The following is a 24,767-nucleotide window of genomic DNA, read 5'->3' on the forward strand; positions in this document are numbered from 1 at the left end:
AATGTGACAGGTACCGCTAGCAAACTAATCAAAGTAAACAGTGCTGTAAACTATATGCAGATTATAGCTTCATTGTTCACTACACAGCGTTGCTGCTTTATCTGCAGCAGCCTGGGAAATTTTGAAAGAACTTTGGTTAAGTAGCCTCGGTTAACAGTTACCAAATTAATTGCTAAGCCAAGTGTACGTGGATGTAGCTTAACGTCAATCTAATTGCTGTTTTAAAATGCGCTACATTTACAATTTCAAGACCACCTGATAAAATTCCAGGCTGACACTGACAAAAAAAGCTGACAAAAAAATTAAAAATGTTATGCATGAGAAGTTCAGGCCACACAGTGTTATTAATATGCCTGTTAATGTATCCTGTGGTGCAGAGCAAGCACAAATTTTTCCAAATACATTTATATACTTCAAACAAGCTTTCATGGCATTTCTTCACAGTGGATTGAAATAGCCCTATCATCTAATGATAGAACGTTCATTTCAGTCATTTGAGACTTGACTTGGGTCAAAAGACTTGAGACTTGACTTGGAAAAAATTACTTGTGAACACGTCTGGTCCAGATACATACTGTACTCATATCAACACAATAAGGAGCCTCATCTGCTGTTTTCAACAACTTAATAAAACAGAGATTTCCACAGCCATCCCTCTCATTTTTATCTAGGGAAGCTCATCTTAACCAAAAAGCCTCTTACTTTGATGTGCTTGCGTCAACAGCAATTTAAAAAAAAAAAAAGAAGCATATTTTCCTAAACACTTCCGGTGTTCATGTGTGAAAATAGTTACAGATTATCTGGTCCCATCACAGTAATAGAGCAGAAGCCTCATAATAAATCAAAACAAGGTTTACATAAGTTCAGATTGTGGATAAGTCCTATTAGTAGGTTGTTATATATGGTAAAGTTTTCTTATTTTGATATCAGTGGCTTCTATCTCCTCATCTGACCAGATTATTATTAGCAGTAGGGATCACGGGCAGAGCGTACGTGTTGATGGCTTTGGCTTTGTTCTCCCCATTCAGCTGACTCTTCAGGTCCTGCCATATTATCTGTAGGTATTTGCCAGTGATTGTACATTCCCCATGATGATGGAGGAAAGAGTTCATCATAACCATAAAAATACCAGGAGTATCAGCAGTAATCACTTAGGAGTGCAGTATCCAAACCAGCAGGGACAAATCTTAAAAAGCTGTTTCATGGGAAAGAAAGCACACAGGAAAACATGAAGGAAAAAAAAACAGTCCCAGTGTAGCTGAAGGCACACACATCCTTTCACCAGTCTAAATGTGTACAATCCTGGTCAAGCACCCACTTTTAGAGATTGGATTTTGACTAATTTGTGTCCTTCCTCTCCCCTACCCTCATCAGCCTCTCAGTTTACTGTTATGGGAGTTTTGTTCTGAAAGCAAAATTCTTTTTCTTCTGGATATGGGCTCTCATCTGCTCAACTTTGTCAGAAAACGTGCCATCATTAAACTGCATCCTGGCCTTTTTGCTCCATACTCTTGTTAGACAAGCAGAATGAGGTCGGGCCATCTTCATCGGAACTCCGGTGTTTTTAAACCTTATTTCTGGCATGAAATACGTTTATCTATTCACAGAGAACAGTTTGGTGAAAGTCGGCGTCCTTCAGAAGATATTTAGATAACTGGAGATCCATATAACGGAGTGAACGGGGCTTAGAGGATGCAGCCTCTAAATAAGGCATTATCTGTCTTTATTTCACCAATACTTTAAGAAGAATGAATGAATGAACGTGTGCTATAGCTCTGTTAGCTCATAGCTCTGTTAGCTCATAGCTCTGTTAGCTCATAGCTCTGTTAGCTCATAGCTCTGTTAGCTCATAGCTGCTGTGTTGTTGTTATTGGCGGCTATGGAGGGCTTATAGAGGGCTTTCCACATGCTCGTCTACTGGGATGATGTCATCGCTGCGCACTGCTGCAGCACAGCTCATTCACTGCATCATCTAAGCCCCGTTCACTCCGTTATATGGATCACATTTCATGCCAGAAATAAGGTGTAGGTTTAAAAATACCGGAGTTCCCCTTTAAATTAGGTGAGCAGGGAATGTTGGTTGAGCACATGCTACCGATTCTGTTGTTGGTCGAAACAGGGCTGCCAAGTTTTAGAGCACTGGAAGAATAGAGAAATCATGAACTTCCCATCCAAAAACCAAATCGCAGGTCAGAGGCCACATGCACCACTACGAGTAAAGTCCTGTCTGCTGCATTGAGCTACCAAGAAAAGGAAGAGAAATAAAAGCCAAATCAGACAAGAAAAAATTTGAGCAAAAATCTTCAACTACTACTCTGCCAAAGCTGACAACATTGGTCTGGAGAATCTGAGTGGAATGTGTTATGTGAACAAATCGCACCTCCTGTGCTCACTGAAAGACGACACCTTGAAATTATAAGAAAAACACTGCCTCTCACTACCTCTAAATAAAAACTTAAAAACAGAGATCTGACCTGGTCTGGAGATTAATACCATTCCCCCACTCAGGGCTGTTTCTCATGTGGCTCCAGAATAACATTTTCTTTTCCTTTAAAGAACGCACATTTGCATTCCTTGCTGTTTTCCTATCACTATGACACACAATATTGGGACGCTTACCTCCTGCTTGGAAAGCAGGCATCATCCACTTCATCATAAACTCTAGGTGCCTCACGGTTGTAGCTGTGTAGCCGCTCAAGCTGCAGCCGAGACTCAATTCAACTCAACTTTGTTCATAAAGCCCTTTAAAAACAGCCGAGGCTGAAACAAAGTGCTGTACATGAATATCAAAACTAAATATAAAGACATAAAACATAAGAACAATATAAAAACAAAAATAAACACCATTAAAACAATAAAGCAAAAACAGAAATAGAGTCTTGTGCTGGGTTAAAGGCCAGGGAGTAAAAATGAGTTTTAAGATGAGTTTTAAAAATGGACAGTGAAGGGGCTTGTCTAATGGGAGGTCGTTCCACAGTTTAGGACCGGCAGCAAAAAAGGATGAAAAAGCAGAGAAATCTCCCCTGAGCTTCTGTTTAGCCCTCGGTACCTCCAGGAGCAGCTGATCAGATGACCTGAGGACAGGAGTGTAAGGACAGAGCAGCTCAGAGAGGTAAGGCGGGGATTTAAAAACAAATAAAATAATCTCAAGATGGACTCTAAAATGGACAGGCAGCAAGAGGAGGGAGGCTAGAATGGGAGTAATGTGCTCCTTCTTACGTGTTCCAGCTAGGCAGCGAGCGACAGCATTTTGGACTGACTGGAGACGTGCGAGGGAGGACTGGCAGACTCCAAGATAAAGTGCCTTACAGTAATCCAGCAGAGATGTAATGAAGGCGTGGATTACTGTTTCAAAGTGCGTTTGTGCAAGGAAGGGCTTCACCTTTGCAAGCTGCCTACGATAAAAAAAACCTTGACCTCACTATTGCACCAATTTGGCGATCCAATTTAAAATCACTGTCCATCTTAAAACCCAGGTTTGTGACTGTTGGCTTCCTGTATTGCACCAAGGGGCCCAAGTCAACAGGAGGGGGTTCACAAGAGCCACTGAGACCGAACACCATCACTTCTGTTTTATTTTTATTAAATTTTTAAAAGTTCAAGGACATCCAGGCTTCAATGTTTCAATGTCCAGTTTTAGCTTCTCTTCATTGGCTCCCTGTTAAATTCAGAATAGAATTTAAGATTCTTCTCCTCACATATAAAGTTCTTAATGACCGAGCTCCATCATATCTTGAAGATCTAATTGTAAGGTATTTTCCTAACAGAGCACTTTGCTCCCAAACTGCAGGTTTACTTGTGGTTCCCAGAGTTTCTAAAAGTAGAATGGGAGGCAGAGCCTTCAGTTATCAGGCCCCTCTCTTGTGGAATAAGCTGCCAGTAAATGTCCGGGAAGCAGACATCCTTTCCACTTTTAAGATTAGGCTTAAAACTTTTCTTTTCGATAAAGCTTATAGTTAGGGATGGCTCAGGTAATCCTGAAACATCCCATAGTTAAGCTGCTATAGGCTTAGACTGCTGGGGGGCCTCATCTGTCACACCTTTCCTCACTTTGCTCTCTTTTTTCCCCCTGTTTAATTTCACAATTGATTTTATGTCCATGTGACATTATTGTGGTTATTAACTTGTGTTTCCCTGTTCCAACAGATATCCTTTGAATGGTGTTATGGTGTTTTTCCCCCCTCTTTTCCCTCTTTTCTGTCTTCTCAAACCCCAGCTGGTCGAGGCGGATGGCCACCCTTCCTGAGTCTGGTTCTGCCAGAGGTTTCTTCCTGGTTCTGGTTCTGCCAGAGGTTTCTTCCTGGTTCTGGTTCTGCCAGAGGTTTCTTCCTGGTTCTGGTTCTGCCAGAGGTTTCTTCCTGTTAAAGGGAGTCGTTCCTTTCCACAGTCCCTCAGGCTCAGGACGGGAGATTGGACTGAAGACACGTTTCGGTGCAATCTGTTGGTTTCCTTAGCTAGGATATTATTTTTAGAATTGGCTCTATATGAATGAATTGGATTATGATTACAATGAATTGAATTCCAATTGGCTTGAATTGGGCTATATTATTTAAGTGCCTTGAGATGACAGTTGTTGTAATTTGGCGCCACATAAATAAAATTGAATTGAATTGAATTAAATGTCTTCAAGACATAACAGAAGTGGTTTCAGAGAGAAAGCATCCTTCTTCCTTAGTAGCACGTAGATCTGGCTGTCATCAGCGTAACAATGAAAAGAGATACTATGCTTTCTCAGGATGGAACCCAGGGCCAGCAAGTACAATGAGAAAAGCAGGGGCCCTAAAATTGAACCATGTGGAACCACCAGCTTACGAAGGCTTACGCACGTGGTTCTGTCTGACAGGTAGGACTTGAACCAGTCCAGGGCGGTACCAGTGATGCCCACTAGGTGCTGCAACCGAGGCACTAAAATGTTGAGGTCCATGGTATCAAAAGCCACTGTTAAGTCCAGGAGGACAAGAGTCACATAGTCTCCAGAATAATTCACCAGGATGATGTCATTAAAAACTCTTAATAAAACTGACTCTGTGCTATGCAGTAGTTTAAAATCGGACTGGAAGACCTCTAGGACCCTTAGACATCTCTGCTGGGTGAGTCTACAATGGAAGCTGCAGTCCATATAAGACCAAAACCTAAAAGAGGCTAAATATTTCTATAATTTCTGAACTTTGAGTCACTTTACAGAGTTCATCATTTCATAATTAATGTGCAATTTTCCAGTGCAGTCCTTGGACTCACTTAAACTTCTTGGACCATGAAAGGTGCTTACTTTAACCAAAACACAGTGAACACATGCACTGCCCAACTTTATGCAAAACTGAACTGACAGAGAGAATGACATAACAGAATAAACTGTCAGTAATGCCAACAAAGCTAGAGTCTTCAGTAACATTGCTCGTATTTCCATCCAGATCACGCAAAAGCTGCTGATACGTAGTACCAGGCTTTCACCCAAATATAGCGTCTGAATTCCTTTGTGACTGTGTGGCTAAACCACGTACATTGGTTTTTGTCCTAACAACCACTGTGAAGTGTGGAACATCATCAAGACAAGTGTGCCCTTCTGAATGTGGTCCAATCAATTGAATTTGCCAATCGACAACCTCAACACGAGATCTCAAGGATAATCAATACCATTTACAGCAAAGACAGCAAAGTGTAATTAATGTGGGCTGCATCATTTTCTGAGCTGGGCTGAATTACAGTGTTGGTAATGTCTCAGTTCATTTAGTTTGACAGTCATTCTTTTTTTTATTTTTACATTTGATGTAACTTTAAAATTTAGTGACTTTTTCCTGTATAGGCCATTACTTGAGCTGCAATGTCGTAGTGTGACATAAACTGGGGATGAATAACTTTGTGCAGCGTAATAAATCCATCGTATGTTGCACTTTCAGGCTGCATTAAATAATATCGTGGGACCCCACTGGTCTGCCATTGTCCTGTAGTGGAACCTATGTCCATCTTAGCCATGCTCCTGCTTGGCACGAAGCTTTTTTTAAACTAACTCAAACTTCCTCAAATTCCACAAAGAAATGCAGAGGTGATGAAGTTCCAGTTAAAAATATCCCATGTTGAAATGTGATTATTCTGGTCACACAGACTCCGTCACTCTTACCATGCAAGAATAAACGGGCTTTAAACAAGTTTACAGTCTTTTGATATAATGACTAAATCAAGGCTCTCTCTGAACTGTCTGATGGTATCAGCTGCCTGCAGTGGAATTCCCCCTTTGTGGCTTGATGCTATCTTCTCACCCGCATACCCTCACCAGTGAAATGGCTTACTCAGGGCTTACTCCAGCCCCATGGCAGAGTTAAAACAACAATAGCCCTCTCATAAAAAAGCAAGCACTTCTCTTCAAATGTTTGACCATTTGGAGGCTCAAAGACAAAGTCTTGATGTGGGTGCGCTGAGTCATTTGCATTTTATTGGCTCTCAGATAGGTGGGTGCATACCAGTTTGGGCCTGTGGAAAATCAGAGAAAGCTGTGAAAACAACTCTTATCACCAATACTGGGATGTGGGTATGAGTTCTTTAACGACAACTGATCCAGATTTTAAAAATGATCATTTATGGTTGTAACTTTGCCTGCAGTACAGTTTACCTTCATTTTAAAAGTGAAAGAGTGTGTATTAGGAAGCTGGAAGGGCTTGGAGTAACATATACGACAGTCATGAAGGAGAGTAGTGTTTATCCCCGTCTGCTCAGTACTTTCCGTCTCTTACCTGGTTGTAAACTTCACTTTTTCCAATCGCTGGTTAAGTTTACAATTTATTGGGGACAACAAGCAGTCATGAAAGCCTCGAGAATTTTTTTTTTTTTTTTTAAAAAGAGACCATTAGCTGAATATTAGATCTCTCCTTTGGAAGTCTCTGTTAGTGAGTGATTTGATCTGTGATCATCATATTGATATATTTTGTCTTACAGAAACCTGGCTGCAGCAGGAGGATCATGTTAGCATTAATGAATCAACTCCCTCTGACTATTTAAATGTTCACGTTCCTCGAACCACAGGCAGAGGAGGAGGAGTGGCAGCTATCTTCAGATCAGGGTTACTAATCAGTCCTAGACCCAAGATTTGGCTTTTTCCACACAACCAATCCAAGCCAGGACTGATGTGCCTTTGTTCTGTGTTTTGTGTGAAAGTACAGAGGTAGCATGGGGGGGGTGAGACACTCTGATGCCACTGACAGTCTTCAAAAGGCACAAACAAAGCTTTGCAACTTTAAATTGCAACTTTCTATCAGACAGATTTAAGAGAAGCTGTAGGAGCAGATCCTGAGACTGCAACACATGCAAAAGGGACACAAAACATTCTCCCTGTTGAGTTTGAGGGGTAGATCCTCTTTAGTAGATGGTGGAGTTGTAAATATATGTGCCCACTTTCGTATATGTCATTCATGGGGATGGGAATTCATAACAATTTACTGAGAGCAATGTCATTATCAACGCTTCTTACTGATCCTGTTCTTTATCAATTCACAGATCAATTCTGACCCCATTTTCAATGAAGTAACATTAGTATCATAATTTCAGCATCAACTCACTAGCTTCTTATCTGAAATTCCAAACAGAACAAACTTTAGGTTTCAGGGTCACCTGCCTAATCCAGTTCAGGGTCGCTGGGGGCTGGAGCCTATCTCTGCTGTCATCAAGCAAGAGGTTGGGTACACCCTGGACAGGTCCATCACAGAGACAAACGAGACCATGCACGCTCACACTCACTCCTACCTACGGTCAATGCAGAATCACCCTGACATGCACGTTTTTAGACTGTGGAAAGAAGCCAGAGAACCAGGAGAGAACCCACATATCCATGGTGACAACATACAAACTCCACACAGAAAGAACCAGCTGAGATTAGAGCCAGGAACCCTCTGCTGTGAGGAGACAGAGCTAACCACAGTGCAGCCCACCTCCTTACAGACAATGTGGGAGTAGAATATCAGCTAAACACTTTGAAATGTCTTTAGAAAATTACTATTTTAAATGTCTTATTTTCAGACCAGACTATCAAAGACTACATAACCTGACTCACCTGAAATGTGGATCTACTGTTGAGAAAAGGGTGGAATAAGCCTTTCACCACTCATTCACCATCCCTTTAGCTGGCTGTACAGTAGGAGTGAAGGGGTTTAACTGAACTGTCAGCAGCCTGAGAGCTGATGTTAGCTGTAGCCACACTTTCTGTCAATGAGATAATAACAGTGTTTTCATTTAGGCTTTCTCCTTCAAAAAAAATGCGCCGACCGTTGTCATAAAGCAGGATATTACCTGTTGTATACAGAACTATGCTGGTAGCATATGTGCTGCAGGTACAGGTTTCATGGCACCTGCATTCTGCTTTTACTTCTCTCAAACTCCCTTTGGTCACATACACAGTAAATTAATACTGAATTCTCAATAAAACTGCTCTCATTCACACATTTTTCTGTTTCTTTTGTCAGACACTGTATCATCTGAAAAACATGACACCAAATAAAGCTAAAGTGTACAGTGATTTTGGCTATATGAACGTGGGCAATGACGTCCCAAATGACTCTCACAGTTTCAGACAGTCTCTTTGTAGCACTGTTGTCCAAGACAAATTTCTTTTCATGGACAATAAAGTTTATCGTATCTCATCTCAAGCTGTACATTCTCTATTGGAAAAATGATGACGTCAGAATGTAAGCCGTGAGTGTCATATTCAGTGCAGACTTGAGAGCCCTGCGTATAGGATGTTGTCCGCACTGATAGAAGAATGATGAGCAAGGAGGTGTGCACTACTAATGCTTTAGAACATTTTAAATTGTCTCTGAAGTGAAGCCAATTCTTGATCCTCATGCCTATCAAAGATGGCACTGGGCCTGCTTTGATAAATATGTTTTCTAGGTTACATCATTTTGACTTTGCGGTGCCACCAGGGGCTATCCATCTGACAACCCCCCCCCCCCGCAAAAAAAAAAACACTTTTCAATTTCACATTGCAACAGACCTAAGATTTGACTGACAAAATCATATCAATCTAATAAAATCCCTAAGAGGAGTTTATCAAAGCAGAAAATGTGCCAAAATGGACCAATTCATTAAAAATGGCTGAATTCCTGTTGGGTTTAGGGAACGGATCCATGAGGCTTTTCTGTAGGTCTTGGCATAACACATATGGGTACAGAATTTCATACTTTTTAAAGCAAAATGATCGTGAAAATCATGTCAAATAGTAGAGAACCTCTCTACTCACATGTGCAAGACAACATGAGCATCCACGACGCCTTCACAAAGACTTCCTGTTTCATGGAAAGGGTTAAAATTCACCATCAAAGCATTCGCATTAACGTCACGACTTTTAATATGAAGCAACATCAAGATCTGAAGCATCAGTTGACAAACCACACAAAAATTTAATAAATGTGCATAGATAAAGTGCCCATACAAGTTATATAATTCATATCAACATCATTGAAACTCTACAACACATGATTAAATAACTCCAAGCTATGTTCTTACTGAAGAAACCGATCACACACAATCATTCATGGTGAAACATCATCTCTGCCTACACAGCAACTGTCAGCAACAGGAATACACTAGAACTGGTGAGAGGAAATCACTACAAACAATTATGAACAATTCTTTTAACCCATGGAAGCAAAGATACTTTTTAGAGCATGCTTGGAAAGTCCATCCAACTACTCCCCCAACTCTAGCGTAGAAAAGGGGCAAAGTTCCTGGAAAATTTCCAGAAAATTACCATGGGAACTTTAGTTTTCTGGAAATATTCCAGATTGAATAATTTGCATATATACATAGACTTTCCGTCAACATTAGCTGGTGTGAACTGCCTCCACACATCAGATGCGTACGTGGCATTTTTCTGTTGAATAAGATGACAAAAAAACACTAAAGCAGTGCACGACACAGATATATAGATATTTAGCTGCAGAAATGGAATGGTCTTCACAAAATTTTGTGTGGGTACAGAAAACTGTCCGGCAGGATGCAGAAGAAACGGCATCACATTTCGAGTGGCTAGCACCATAATAAGATGGCCTTTTTGATGAAATGGTGCTAGCTAGCTTTCATTTAGCATATCACTTTTAGCAGTTAGCTAGCTACTGTATGAATACATTTTGATCATCAGAAGTGACTTGACTTCGGGTTCAAATGTGTGACTTCAGTCTGTGTCTGTGCTGTGGGCTCAAAAGAGCAGCTTTAGTAGCTCAGAATTCTAGAAATCATCAGTGCATGTGATGGAGGAATGCACGATGGATGTAGGGTTTGTGGCCTCAACAGCCCTGCAGTAAGTAGTGTGCTATGTGCCTGAGGAATAACATACAGACTAAACTGTATTTGCATTAAATAAGACTTTTTTTTTTTTACCAAGGATTATGCTACGATATCTATTTATTACCAACTATGTTTTAGTTCCCAACCTTCAATTCTGAAATTTTCCAGGTTGTTACCGTTGATTCCCATAAATTCCTGTTAATTCCCATGGAAAGTTTTCAACTTTGAAATTCCTGGGATTCTGCAACCCAACCCAACAGACATCAGTATAATACAAATCACGCTGTTCCTGTTGTTAGATAAGTATCTTCATATTAATATTGTTCTTTCAAATGTAATTAAAACAAAAAAATTCTTACTTAAGCTTGATTCTAACATATCATTATTAATTCATTGTTTTTCTTCCAATGGATGACGCCGATTGTTACTCACTGAAAGTATAAACTGTCATCTGTCTGTACATATAAAAGAAACACATAAAATAATGTGGCTCACTTGTGGAACCCTAACCCGATAATAATAATAATTTACTTACAAATATGTCTTTTTTTGCATATGCACATATAATTAAGTATGCTTATCATACAGTATATTTCACACAGGCGTATATGTAAATTAAAGATAGATATGACATTCATACGTGCTTTGCTGTAAATAGCTTGTTTTAGTAAACTTGCACATACATGTTAGGCATATGAAGATATGTGGTAAACGGACTATACTTATAGTGTACAGACTTCTTTGTCTACAGTGTTCCAGGCTACATAGTACTTTTTTTTTTTAAAAGAAAAACATTTTTATTGACAGTTTTGCATTTTATATACATAGGCAACATAACAATAGGCACATATTGCGCCAGTCATGCTTGCACATTCACACATACCTTGCATCTATTTAAGTCAGATAATTGTTGAGCTTTACCAAAAAAAAGACATGTAAAAGCAAATGTCTAGCCTGCCAGAACCTAAAGGAGAAGCAAAAGAAGAGGAGGAGGAGAAGCAGCAAGTAGCCAGAATGACGTCGGAAAATACCGGTATTACCACTGAAGATGCCCACGCCACTTTGAAATCGTTTGTTTGGCAGCATGTTGGGTACCCGGCGGAAATGATAAATGGCAGCAGAGTCACTGATAAGACACGGACAATATGCAAGCATTGTATGAAAATAATGCCGTACACCGCAGTGATTTAGTTTCACTTTGTGGAAGAAGAAGTTTAATAAAAGCTATAATGAAACATTTCAAAATGCATGTGCAACTCGGTTAAATAAAAGTCTGTTGGTCCAGTCATATATTTTGTCATGGTGGCTTTCTTAAAATCTCCTCTTGTTCTCATGAACCCAATATCGTGTCTCGTGAGCTGAGTGTATCGTCACACCCCCAGTTGATTACATATAAATTATCTTTTATTCAACATAAAAACTTCCTGTTGTCACAACATGGTGCAAACATAGATGCTGCCAGCAACAGTGGAACTCTCACATTTGCTCTTGAGAAACATCTGTTTATTGTCCTTGCTGACATTGACATGAGGTTTCTGCCTATAGTTACACATAAAAGAGCTTTAGTGTCTGTTGTTTACATAGTCCTTCAAATATCTCTGTCATTCTTTCCTTTATCCAAACAGTCAGAAGGAAATTAGATAAGCTGAAAGCTTATCTAGCAACATAAATATCACCAGCAACAGAACATCACACAGATTTGCTTGTAAAACTTTGGCCCAGATTTCAGAACTATTATTTAAAAAACAGCTGCTAAAGGAGGAGGGACAGGCCAATAACTATGAGAAGCATGCTGTTAACATATTTCCACAGACTATGGCACACTTTTAACACCAACCACTGCTGACTGAGCACTTTTCATCCTGCATGCATGTCTATGAACAAATAAGCTTTATTTCCAACAGGTTAAATATTTCAGATTTAAATTCATAAATGTGACATATATGATGTTCATTTCAACTTTAGTTACTTTTTCAGTTAAATTGTATCCAGGGTATTAGACTTTATGTCCTCCCGCAGGACATTCGTTACAACAATGAAGGTTTCTTATTTAATACTCCACTGGCTGGAGAATTAAATATGTGAAATGAAATATAAGAAAATGAAAACTTTGCATTTAACAGAATGGTGTTTGATGTGGGGCTGGTGCACATTTTCAAGTTGCATATCATGAAATGTTGATAAAAATGGCACAGCTTTGAAAAAAAACATCTGCATGTACATAATAAATGTGGAACTGGACTGTGCTTTTCTAGTCTAGTTGAGCGCTTTCACACTGACTGTCACATTCACTCATACAGCACGTCTTAGTCGTAGTTTATGCTTTAACGTCATGTCGACGATTACCCCTCCGCCGTAGCCTGACGTGCACCTCCCAAAAATTCTAACTGCATGTCGCGTAGACGCGGGCCGTAAGGGCTGTGATTGGTCCACTTTGAACGTAGTTTCGTAGTTTTAGAACGGTCTTAATGGCTGTACAAGGGGAAGAAGCTCGTTGACATTCGAAATGATCTAAAGTGCATTTGTTCAACACTGGTTGTTCAGCCTCGGCCGGTTGCACAGACCACCCCCGCGAACGTCTTCTCTCTAGCCTGCGTTTCAACATTTGCAATTTAAGCATTTGTTCTTCAGTATTGATGAGCTCCAGCTGCAAATACAGCTGCTCCACCTCGGTTGCCATCGTTTGCTGTTGTTAACTGTGACTGGAAGAAAAAGCACGGATTCTGCTATAACCTGAAACCACACAAACACACCCCCCTACCTGCATGGTGAACTGTCGAGCAACGAGTTCCCTTAACGCAGAACGTCGTGTGCTCAATGACGGCGCCTATCCCAGCGGTCATCGGGCGAGAGGCGGGGTGCACCATGGACAGGTCGCCAGTCCATCACAGGGCATAAATTACATATATGAAACTAAATACTACGTCAAAACAGATCAATTATGATGTAGGATACACAATTAGACCCTTGAATGTCTGTATTTCAACACAAAGAGACGCTGTTCACTTCCATTGTGGCTTTTGTAGTGCGTTGACCTTTATGGGGCAACCAAAATCTCGCTTTGAAAAACACAAATAAACAAAACTGACAAATCCTTTTAAATTTGATATCTTTTTCTGAAGAAATAGTGGAAGAAAATCTAGAAACATGAACCAAAAAGTTTCAGCTCCTCTGTCTTTTCTGCCAGCTTGAGTTCTCTGATGACTTCACAGCTGAAAAACAACGTTCCTCATCAGTCAGGTTCCAACTTTCTTACACAGCAGTAACAGGTCAGCTGCAGGATGGAGCATGTTTACAGTTCCACCATAAATCTGAACTGTTTGCTGGCCTTGTCATTGAGTTGATATGTCTTTCCTGAAGAAAAGGGTGGACACTCTTTGGTCTGTGGAGAGATGCATTACTGTCCTGCAAAATGAGCTCCATATCACATACACAGCGTGATGCAGACTACGCACTGCTGGACGCAAAGGAGGCAACGTGTGGTTCGGTGTCAGGCCCAAGGACATGTGGTCCGAGGAAGCAAGGAATTAAACTGAAAACCACATAAATGACAAACTTCCACTAAGATACAGGGTTATCGCTTTTACCCCCATTATCCTTTTCTTTTATAGATATGATCATTTTGTGTCTCTCCTACTAAAAGGACATTTTACATGATATCAGCAATTTAATGCAACACCAACAAATGTTTGCTGGGTTCCAAACTCTAAAATCAGTCTACTTCATGCAGAAACTGGCAACGGCGGAGGCTCGTTGACAGTGCTGTCTGATGTCGCTCTATAAAAATCCACTATCCAGGACAAGTTGTCCGGTGTTCACAAGTTAAGAGTTAAGAGGGAATGTGTCAGTGATTTAAAATCAAAAACACACAATTCCAACAAAAACCTTAGTAATAATATTGTTTCACATGTAATGGAGTATGCACCATAAAACATGAGAGCAAATCCTGGCCAGGACACTTTAAAAGAATGATTACTAACAGACTTAACAGCTCTGCTCAAGGCTCTGAAAATCGTCCAATCCAAACAGAGGACGGCCCGGAACATGTTGGAATTCACCGAGATTAAAGCATCCATCATTACTTCTTCCCCGTTGCTTCCCCTGCAGAGGATGCGTCTAATGTTTTAGTCGGTGGAAACTTCATGTGGGGCTGTGTGAAGTGTGTGAGATAATCAGCAGCTGGGTTTCCAATTAGTACTTAAGCTAATCTGGATTGATCTTTTGAAAACCCACAAAAGGTATGTTAATAAGACAAATTCAAATCAACTGTTTTGAAGTGAATAACTGGACTGTATGGTGTCAACAGAAGGCTTGGCTCCTAGTGGTAAAATGGTAAATGGTAAATGGACTTGTACTTGTATAGCGCTTTTCTAGTCTAACTGACCACTCAAAGCGCTTCACTACATGCCGCATTCACCCCACTCACACACATTCATACAGCACGTCTTAAGATACTTAACTACGTGCTTTCTAATCATTCATACACACATTCATACCCCCAATGATACACTGGGGGGGGCAACGTGGGGTTCAGTGTCTTGCCCAAGGACGCTTCAACATGTAGCCGGGGAAGCCAGAGTCGAACCACCGACCCTTCCGATTGGTGGGCGACTGAGCTACAGGAATTTCGTAGAGGAATCTTTTTTATCTTTTATCCAAAGCGACTTACACTGGTAAGGTAAGGGGGTCTTACCTAAGGACCCCCCACTGGAGGTAGTACCTTTGATGCAGGGGATATGAACCCAGGTCACCCACATGAAAGGTGGCACTCTTACTGCTACACTAGAAAATTCTTAAGGATTCAGGAAAAGATGGAGCAGCACTGAGAATCCAACCACTTACACTCTGTCGTGATAAGGGTCTGCAGCACTGAAGTTCTGGTTGGTTCTGTGCTTGGACCGATTCTTTTTACTTTATACATGCTTCCATTAGGTAACATTATCAGACAGCATGGCATAAATTTCCATTGTTATGCTGATGATACTCAGCTGTACTTATCTATGAAACCAGATGAAACCTACAGGTTGGTCAGACTACAAGCCTGTCTTAAAGACATAAAGACCTGGATGACTCAGAACTGTCTGCTTTTAAATTCAGACAAAACTGAAGTTGTTCTCTTTGGACCTGAGCCCTTCAGGGAGAAATTGTCTAGTTATATAGTTACTCTAGATGGTATTTCCTTGGCTTCTAGTTCTACAGTGAGGAACCTTGGAGTTATTTTTGACCAGAATTTATCATTTGATGCACATATAAAACTGGTTTCTAGGACTGCCTTCTTTCACCTTTGTAATATTGCTAAAATCAGGAACATCCTGTCAGGGTGATGCAGAGAAACTAGTCCATGCATTTGTTACTTCAAGATTGGACTACTGTAATTCCTTATTATTGGGCTGTCCCACATATTCTCTGAAAAGCCTCCAGCTGATCCAAAATGCTGCAGCCAGAGTTCTGATGAGAACTAACAGGAGAGATCATGTTTCTCCAGTTTTAGCTTCTCTTCATTGGCTCCATGTTAAATTCAGAATAGAATTTAAGATTCTTCTCCTCACATATAAAGTTCTTAATGACCGAGCTCCATCATATCTTAAAGATTTAATTGTAAGATATTTTCCTAACAGAGCACTTCGCTCCCAAACTGCAGGTTTACTTGTTGTTCCCAGAGTTTCTAAAAGTAGAACGGGAGGTAGAGCCTTCAGTTATCAGGCCCCTCTCTTGTGGAATAAGCTGCCAGTAAATGTCCGGGAAGCAGACACCCTTTCCACTTTTAAGATTAGGCTTAAAACTTTTCTTTTCGATAAAGCTTATAGTTAGGGATGGCTCAGGTGATCCTGAAACATCCCATAGTTAAGCTGCTATAGGCTTAGACTGCTGGGGGACCTCATCTGTCACACCTTTCCTCACTTTGCTCTCTTTTTCCCCCTGTTTAATTTCAAAATTGATTTTATGTACATGTGACATTATTGTGATTATTAACGTATGTTTCCCTGTTCCAACAGATATCCTTTGAATGGCGTTATGGTGTTTTCCCCCCCTCTTTTCCCTCTTTTCTGTCTTCTCGAACCCCAGCTGGTCGAGGCGGATGGCCACCCTTCCTGAGTCTGGTTCTGCCAGAGGTTTCTTCCTGTTAAAAGGAGTCGTTCCTTTCCACAGTTGCCACAGGCACGCTCAGGACGGGAGATTGGACTGAAGACACATTTCGGTGCAATCTGTTGGTTTCCTTAGCTAGGATATTAATTTTTTGAATTAGCTCTATATGAATTAATTGGATTATGATTACAATGAATTGAATTCCAATTGGCTTGAATTGGACTATATTACTTAAGTGCCTTGAGATGACAATTGTTGTAATCTGGCGCTATATAAATAAAATTGAATTGAATTGAATTGAATTGAAGTGCTTTACGTATTTTGTCTCTTGCAATCTCATAATATGAAAACCATGTAATATATATCATAGAGATAATATGGAATACTACTTTATTATCAAGGTAAGTTCTCAACTAAAATCAAAGAAAAATTCAAAAAAGATAAATATGGTGTTGCCACAGGCATATTTATGAAAATGAATCAGAGTTAGTGCCACTGGATGAAAGTAAGTGAGCATCCAAAGTTGTGGCCCCAGGACACTGTGGGACGGAATCATCAAAAGGATGGGCTGGGGTATCCTTTGCTAAAGTAGATCTTAATGGAAGCATTTGGGTTCCTTCCCTTACTACAGTATTGAGTGAATGTGAACAGCTCTCATCATGGCTACTCCTGAGATACTTCCAGGTCATTTCACTCAGATAAGAAGGCTCCCCATAGCGCCTACCACCAGAGAAAAAAACCCAACTGCGGCGCACATCCACGAGAGGAAAATGGAGAGAGCTTTTCTTCTTTTTCTTTAAGTACTTCAATGTCCAGGTGATTACATCCCATCTAAAAAAAAGAGGTTGTTTTCCAGCCCAGACCAGAGAAAACTGGTGAGTCACATCATTGTAATCTTTACCAGCTCAGACGTGAGGTTTCCATTACTCCAAATGTGCATCAAGACTTCTTCAAAACTTTTCATTGTGTTTTCTACAGTGGCTGAGAGCTCGGTATGCTGACTAAAACATAAGCAGGCTGGGAAAAACATCTTCATCGATTTGAGCACACACACACACACACACACACACAACCAAACACATAACAATGCTGCAAATCAGCACAGCAAATGCAAGTACAGATACATGCTGTAAACGGTCACAACATAACCAAAGAACGGAAAAGGAGCAGGTGGAAACAGGGAGCGCTTTCGAATGCTTTGGGGCACCAACCACGTCATACTTCTAACAACTGTAACAGGAAGCCCCCCCGTTGTGTCTGGTGCATACGATGCCACAGCACATAGATGAGAATGGCCTGGAAACAGAAGGTTTGACTACATTTTTCCATTCACCTCCATCTTCTCTTTCAAATTGGTATGGTTTACGTTTTTTTAAAGATAGTGTTTCTGTTGAGCATTCTAACTACTCACAGTTCTAACTACTCACAGTTCTAACTACTCACAGTTCTAACTACTCACAGTTCTAACTACTCACAGTTCTAACTACTCACAGTTCTAACTACTCACAGTTCTAACTACTCACAGCACAGCACCCTTTCCACACAGCAAGGTGCTATATCACCACAAAGCTGATATCTTCATTAAGTCGACAGCGTTTACCTTTGCTTATCCATGATGTCAACTTCAACTGCCCCACACATACCACAAAAGTACCTGACAGACAGTATGTTGCTGATTAGTTCTACCATCCCATCGTCTGGTTAGAAAAGCTGAACCGGGCTCGGCTTCAGAACATGATGTCTTCCAGTTCAGTGCCAATCTAACCAGTCTCTCACACATACACACACACTGATTTCTGCTGGACTTCTTCTTACAACTGGAATGATGAAAGACAAAGCTGTGACCACTCTAAAACTTTCCAGTACCATAAAGTCTTGTATGTATTATTTTCTGTTTTGCTTTGTTCTGGCACACCAGGATTTTGTTAAAAGCGACCACAGAAATGACAGAACTCTTTCTAAACGTTGCCACAGGCCCCTTTTTCTGCAGCACTGCCGTTCTGGTCTAACCTCGCTGTGAGTACTCCTTTATTTCCACTTCTTCCACAGCTGCTACAGTGGAAGTCAGCTATTACTCATTGCTTATTCAGTTTATATGGTGCTCTGAGGTCATTTCAATTCATTGTTATTCACATTGCTATCAAATCCTTTTCAAACATAGAATTGACTGGTTGAATGTCACTTTCTATCCAATCCCTGTGCAGAACATGACAAAAGTTGAGACGCAGTATCAAATGTAAACATTTTTTTGGGTAGTGTCAAATTTAAAATAAGCTAATATTTTTCATCAAATTGTAAAATGTATTCCATTCAACTTTGGATATGTTTTCTCTGTTCTATTAATAAAAAATTGTTTTTTGCATTCAGTTTTTTACTTTTTATAGAGCACCAACTTCTTTGGAACTGGGGTTGTACATTTAGGGCATGAAATCTTCCACATGGCAAAAACTGACCCAATCATCCTTGGTTCATTCCTATTTAAGAAATGGAAGAAGTCGGGAGACCAACATGCTTTGTTTGATAGCATTTACACATCACTGCATCATCATAAGCACGTGAGATTTCTTAATAGCAAAGTTTCCTGACAGAAAACATGTTTGAAAAATTTGAACTGAGGCTCAAGCATTCCAAGCTCATAGGTGGTGCTGGTCACAGTTTGGGTCAGGTTCTGGTGCTGGTCACAGTTTGGGTCAGGTTCTGGTGCTGGTCACAGTTGGGGTCAGGTTCTGGTGCTGGTCACAGTTTGGGTCAGGTTCAGGTGCCGGTCACAGTTGGGGTCAGGTTCTGGAGCCGGTCACAGTTGGGGTCAGGTTCTGGTGCTGGTGCCGGTCACAGTTGGGGTCAGGTTCAGGTGCTGGTCACAGTTTGGGTCAGGTTCAGGTGCTGGTCACAGTTGGGGTCAGGTTCTGGTGCTGGTCACAGTTGGGGTCAGGTTCTGGTGCTGGTCACAGTTGGGGTCAGGTTCTGGTGCTGGTCACAGTTGGGGTCAGGTTCTGGTGCTGGTCACAGTTGGGGTGAGGTTCTGGTCACAGTTGGGGTCAGGTTCTGGTGCTGGTCACAGTTGGGGTGAGGTTCTGGTCACAGTTTGGGTCAGGTTCTGGTTCTGGTGCTGGTCACAGTTGGGGTCAGGTTCTGGTCACAGTTCAGGTCAGGTTCTGGTGCTGGTCACAGTTTGGGTCAGGTTCTGGTCACAGTTGGGGTCAGGTTCTGGTGCCGGTCACAGTTTGGGTCAGGTTCTGGTCACAGTTGGGGTCAGGTTCTGGTTCTGGTGCTGGTCACAGTTGGGGTCAGGTTCTGGTGCTGGTCACAGTTGGGGTCAGGTTCTGGTTCTGGTGCTGGTCACAGTTGGGGTCAGGTTCTGGTTCTGGTGCTGGTCACAGTTGGGGTCAGGTTCTGGTTCTGGTCACAGTGGGGGTCAGGTTCTGGTTCTGGTGCTGGTCACAGTTGGGGTCAGGTTCTGGTTCTGGTGCTGGTCACAGTTGGGGTCAGGTTCTGGTGCTGGTCACAGTTGGGGTCAGGTTCTGGTTCTGGTGCTGGTCACAGTTGGGGTCAGGTTCTGGTGCTGGTCACAGTTGGGGTCAGGTTCTGGTTCTGGTGCTGGTCACAGTTGGGGTCAGGTTCTGGTGCTGGTCACAGTTTGGATCAGGTTCTGGTGCTGGTCACAGTTCAGGTTCTGGTTCTGGTCACAGTGGGTTTGTGTAGCTTTCTAACCCAGGAGGAGCAGCAGTGAAGGTGCTAATTATTCAGCCCCCACCCCCACCCCCTGAATTTAATGACAAATGGTAATCCTGAGACCTGAGGCTGAAAACAGGAAATCTGCCCCCAGCCCAACACCCTCCCCCAACCCCCCAAATGAATTAGCATGACTAACAAAGACGCGGGATTAGCTCGAGCTATGCATTCAATTAACATGACAACGACACAGTGGTCCTTTGAGTCTGACACAGGCACCTTTTTCTGGGCAGTGGGAGCTGCCAGGAACACATGTCACCGCGCTGCAGAAGGACAAAGAGTGTTTAAGTGGTCCCAGACTTTTCCAGAGGGAGGAGAGGTCCCCCTCAGCCCTGCACCCTTCAAACACGGGAAACCTTTTAATGATCAAGATTAAATGCAAAAACACAAATAGTTCAAGGTAATACGATATGTGCTAAAAAATAAGTAGACACGGGTGAATTCCACTCGTTGAGACTCAGACAGTAAGAGATGCAGCTCTCAGTGAAGTGAAAAAGCAGTTAGATTGGGAGCTTTTTCTACGGAAGCAACGTGAAACCCAAGCTGCAAGCACAACTCAAGTCCCACAAGAGTCGCAAGCAAAAGATTAAAGCGCCATCCGTGGAAAAGCAAACTCCACGAGCCTCTCCGCTTTCTTACCGGGCTCCGTGTTGTGCGTGTGCGCGTCGTGCTGTGGAAGTTCAAACACTCACCGTTACATCTTCCATTTGGAAAGCAGAGAAGCATCCAGAGGAAACTCAGAAGGAAGGTGGCCATGGCGTTCGTTTTCACTCAAAAGTTTGCCGGAGAGTGTTGCGCGTCGTTCACTCAGCAGCTGGATCCGCTCTTCTGGGTTTTCCTCTCAGCAGCTGGATCCGCTCTTCTTGGTTTTCCTCTCAGCAGCCGGGCTTGGGGTGAAACTGCACGTTTAGCTCGCGGAGGCGTCCGACATGAAGGTGCGAGACAGCTGTGGATTCTCAGAAAAAAAACAAAGGCGCGTTCATCCGCGTGGCCGCTGATCCACTGACCACTGTCCTCACAGAGGAAAAGAGGAACGCACGTGAACGCTCACACGCGCGCTCGGTGTGCAGCAATGTTGAGTCGAGGGCCCCATCTATAGACTGAAGCAAGGAATCCATCACTGCCGCCTGCAGAACTGTAAAGCTCCCCATTAAAAAGCTCCACAGCCGGTGGCAGGCAGCTGGAGTCGTTCTGTTGTTTCTTCATCCGCTAAAACGTCTGGAACTAATTCTGTGTGTGGAAAGCACCTCCCCAGATGATGGCTTATTTAGAGATAATGCTTCTGTGAGAAGGAATCTGTTCGAGGCTGTTTACTCGGCCTTCTCTGTGCAGATAATATGTATGAGGGGGGCGAAACTGCCAAAACTCCAACATTTTGCCATAAACATACATTTTCATCACGTGTAAATAACTCAATCACAAAAAGCTGTTTAATAGTTCAGAGTTTTAACAGGGACCTGAGCAAATGTTAGCCTCTGAATGATAAATCTGTTGTGTTTCCAATATTGGCACCATGATTGTAACATTAGTTTCACTGTGCTCAATAAGTAAAAATGAATACATTCACAGTTTGTGCATTTAGCAGGTAGGGTAAGGGTGGTCTTGCCTAAGGACCCTTACTCCAGAACAAGGCCAATGCGTAGCCTTCATCAGAACATGGAATGACTATAAAACACATTAAATTCTGATCAGCGCAGCTGCTGACTCCAAAGATAACACAACAGAATCGACTAACCTGGCATTTAGCCTTGTCTGGAGCGGGCTAGCTGCAGATAATTAATCACCATGGTAACTTGACCAGGATAAAGTTACCCAGCTTTCGAACAACCGACTACAGGCTAAATTCAGCCAGGATAACCAACAAATCCCATCTTAATGCCTTATCTAAGTTTCGAACAACAGGCCCCAGGTTCCAGGAAGTCCGGGCCGGAGTGTGGTCGGCTCCTGCTTACACATCTATCCTTCATCTGCCCTCATTAAGGCCTCCTCTTAAGAGTCTGCAGGAGCAACTCATTATTCATCTACCTCTCGTCTCAGAGACTTCCGTGTTCCTGGATCATGCCTCTGGCTCCTCACATCACTTCTTATTCAATAAACCTTGTCTTAACTCAACCTCTGTTGTTGCAGCGTCTGCTTTTGGGTCCTTTTGTCAGTTGGCTAGGCGCTGGCCGTACCATATATATTCATCACAGGTGCCAACACCCGTCAGAGCTGGCAAGCGGGTGTTAAAAGCTTGCCTATCCTCCACATTGCATCTTTTTCACTGTCTCTGCAGGAGGCCGATGCTGATGTCAGAAGGGAATGTGTCCTCAAATCTCTCATCATCTACCTGGGAGAATGTGTTGAGGACCTGATAAAAAAAATACACAGTATGTCTATATCTCTTCTGTCTCTCCATGATAAGATGTAACTTTACTAATCTTGGGGGAAGCTTGACAGCTCTGCCACTGGATGTGGTGATTAATCAGGTGTGTCTGATTCCAGTTGTTCACTTGTACATTTTGTACATTAATTACAGTTCAGATCGGTGTATAGGCCTACTACCGTGTGTGTGTGTGTGCTTTCGTTTATCTATCCTGGTGGGGACATTGACTTGAATACAGACCAACACCATGGGGACCATAGACCACCATGGGGACCAAAACCATGATCCCCACGGTGCGACCCACTACAATGAATAGTAAATGACTTTTTAATATGGCTGGTAAAGTTTCCTAAGAAGTCCCCTGCAGACTGTTTTTTTTATGACTTTGTGTGTGCTCTATGGCAACCCCGGAGACCAAACCTGGTATTGCAGTGTTTACGCAAAGTCCCCAGCAGGCTGGTTGTCAGACATTGTGTGTGTGCTCTATCGCACTCCTGGTGGCCAAACCTGTCATTACAGTGCATGTGACTGAATGCCATTTTTGTCATTAGAATGGATTTATTATCCTCTTATACAATTTTTGTTACCCAATTATTAAATTTTGGTCCTCTTATCTCAAGAGAATTGAATAAAGTTCACTTTTGTTTGTTTATTTGTTTAACTTTGTATGCTCATTACAGTTCTCTTTTCTTTGTGCTTTGAATTTTACTGGCAGAGTTGGTAAGGTATTAGGTGGTGGGTTCAGCCCCTAAAAGTTTAACATTTGTGCATTTAGATAATTATAGATCTTGTGGTTATCTTAATTGAATAACTTTGTGCTGTTTTTCACTTGTGAAACGCAATTATGAAACACAGTGAACGCACCACCAGTCAGCACTGACTTGTTCAGTGAACTTACTGTTGAGAATAGCTTTGTGTCAGGGCAGGGGAGTGATTCTCATTCAGTGAACGAACTGCATCTGTGTCACTCACTTGTAAACCTACTGCACACAGAGAGAACAGTCACTGAGGATGTGATTCACAATCATGTACTGTGCTGAAAGTAGCGCTGTGTCACTTATGTACTGCACACAGAGAGAACTGCCACTCAGGGCAGAGGACTTGATTCAAGTTCAATTGCCGTAGCCTATTGCTAACGTTAGTGCTGTGTCAACTTGCCAACATCAGTGCAGCATGTTCAGTGAATGTACTGCGCATAGAGCTGAGGACTCCCGTGCAGTACATGTATGCCACTCAAAGTAGCGCTGTGTCTCCCGTCAGTGACTGTGTACTATGGTCCATGAACACACCGTCCCTCAGTACGTGTGGCGAGCATTTTAAAGCGTGAATGTGAACCTCAATCAGGGCTGAATTATGAACTGAATGACGAATCATTTGGTGGCTTTACAAGTTCAGGGAGTTATAGAAATATGCATTATGCAGTCAGGGCTCCTGCTAAGCACTGAATGAGCTGATGAATGTATTTTTTTTAATTAATCTTTTTAATGAATGGATTCTAGTGATTCAGTACAGTGAAAAGAACTGTTTATCCCATCACTAGTAAAGCGGTTCAGAAGAAATTACTCAGCTGTGACAGAAAGATAACTATGACCTGTTCAACTGTGTAAAGTAACCATATATGGAAGTAATCTCATGTACAAATGTAGGCTATGTGTAAGTTGCCAGACTCCACAAACAGCATAATTTCAACACACTTAAGGAAATCAGAAAAATTCATATACTAAGCTACACAAATCATATTTCACTGTACTGTAACCAAGTATCAATTTGTCCCTCTTTCAATAACAACACACAAAGATGAGATCAGTTTCAAATGTACTCATCAGGAATGTATTCTGGGTCTGGCAGTAGTATGATACCTAAGTCCAATAAAAGGTTTTTTGGACAGGAATGTACCTTCCCTTTAACTCAGTGTCTGTTTATTTAACTGAAAATATGTTTTTTTTTCATTGTAGTGTCACAAGATAAACCAGAAAATAAATTATTTTCAGCTTCAATATAAATGATCTGACCTATTCCAGCAACACAAATAGATGCCAACAATATAAATGAAATATAACTCAAAATCTTCTGTATTGTGTCTTTTCAGTATTTTTTCAGTGTTTATCAAAAGTAAATCAGTCCTTTTGTTCTTGGATGAACAGTCAATCATCTCCACAATTTGAGCCACAATTTGATATTTCTTAGTCCAGGAGAAAAAAACTCCCAGCAAAGGAAGCAAAAATGGTATAACTTCCCTCCAAAAAAAAAAAAAATGCTATAGAGCTCTTTAGAAAGAAAATGTTTTTTGATACTCAAGATGGCTGGCGAC

At 41.6% G+C, this 24,767-nt stretch overlaps 1 protein-coding gene across 1 annotated transcript in view; it reads right to left on the reverse strand.

Moving 5' to 3' along the window:
- Window positions 1-21,132, reverse strand: part of ror2 (receptor tyrosine kinase-like orphan receptor 2) — a 71,086-nt gene extending 49,954 nt beyond the window's left edge. The window contains exon 1 of the mRNA XM_072371427.1: window positions 20,784-21,132. Within this exon, the coding sequence (XP_072227528.1) occupies window positions 20,784-20,847 (64 nt within the window). The 5' untranslated portion in view covers window positions 20,848-21,132. The remainder of the gene's footprint in view (window positions 1-20,783) is intronic.
- Window positions 21,133-24,767: the final 3,635 nt, after the last annotated feature.

Source organism: Leuresthes tenuis, unplaced genomic scaffold (assembly GCF_036924035.1).
Source record: "Leuresthes tenuis unplaced genomic scaffold, fLeuTen1.0.hap1 SCAF_19, whole genome shotgun sequence".
In the NCBI taxonomy this organism is placed as follows: Eukaryota; Metazoa; Chordata; class Actinopteri; order Atheriniformes; family Atherinopsidae; genus Leuresthes; species Leuresthes tenuis.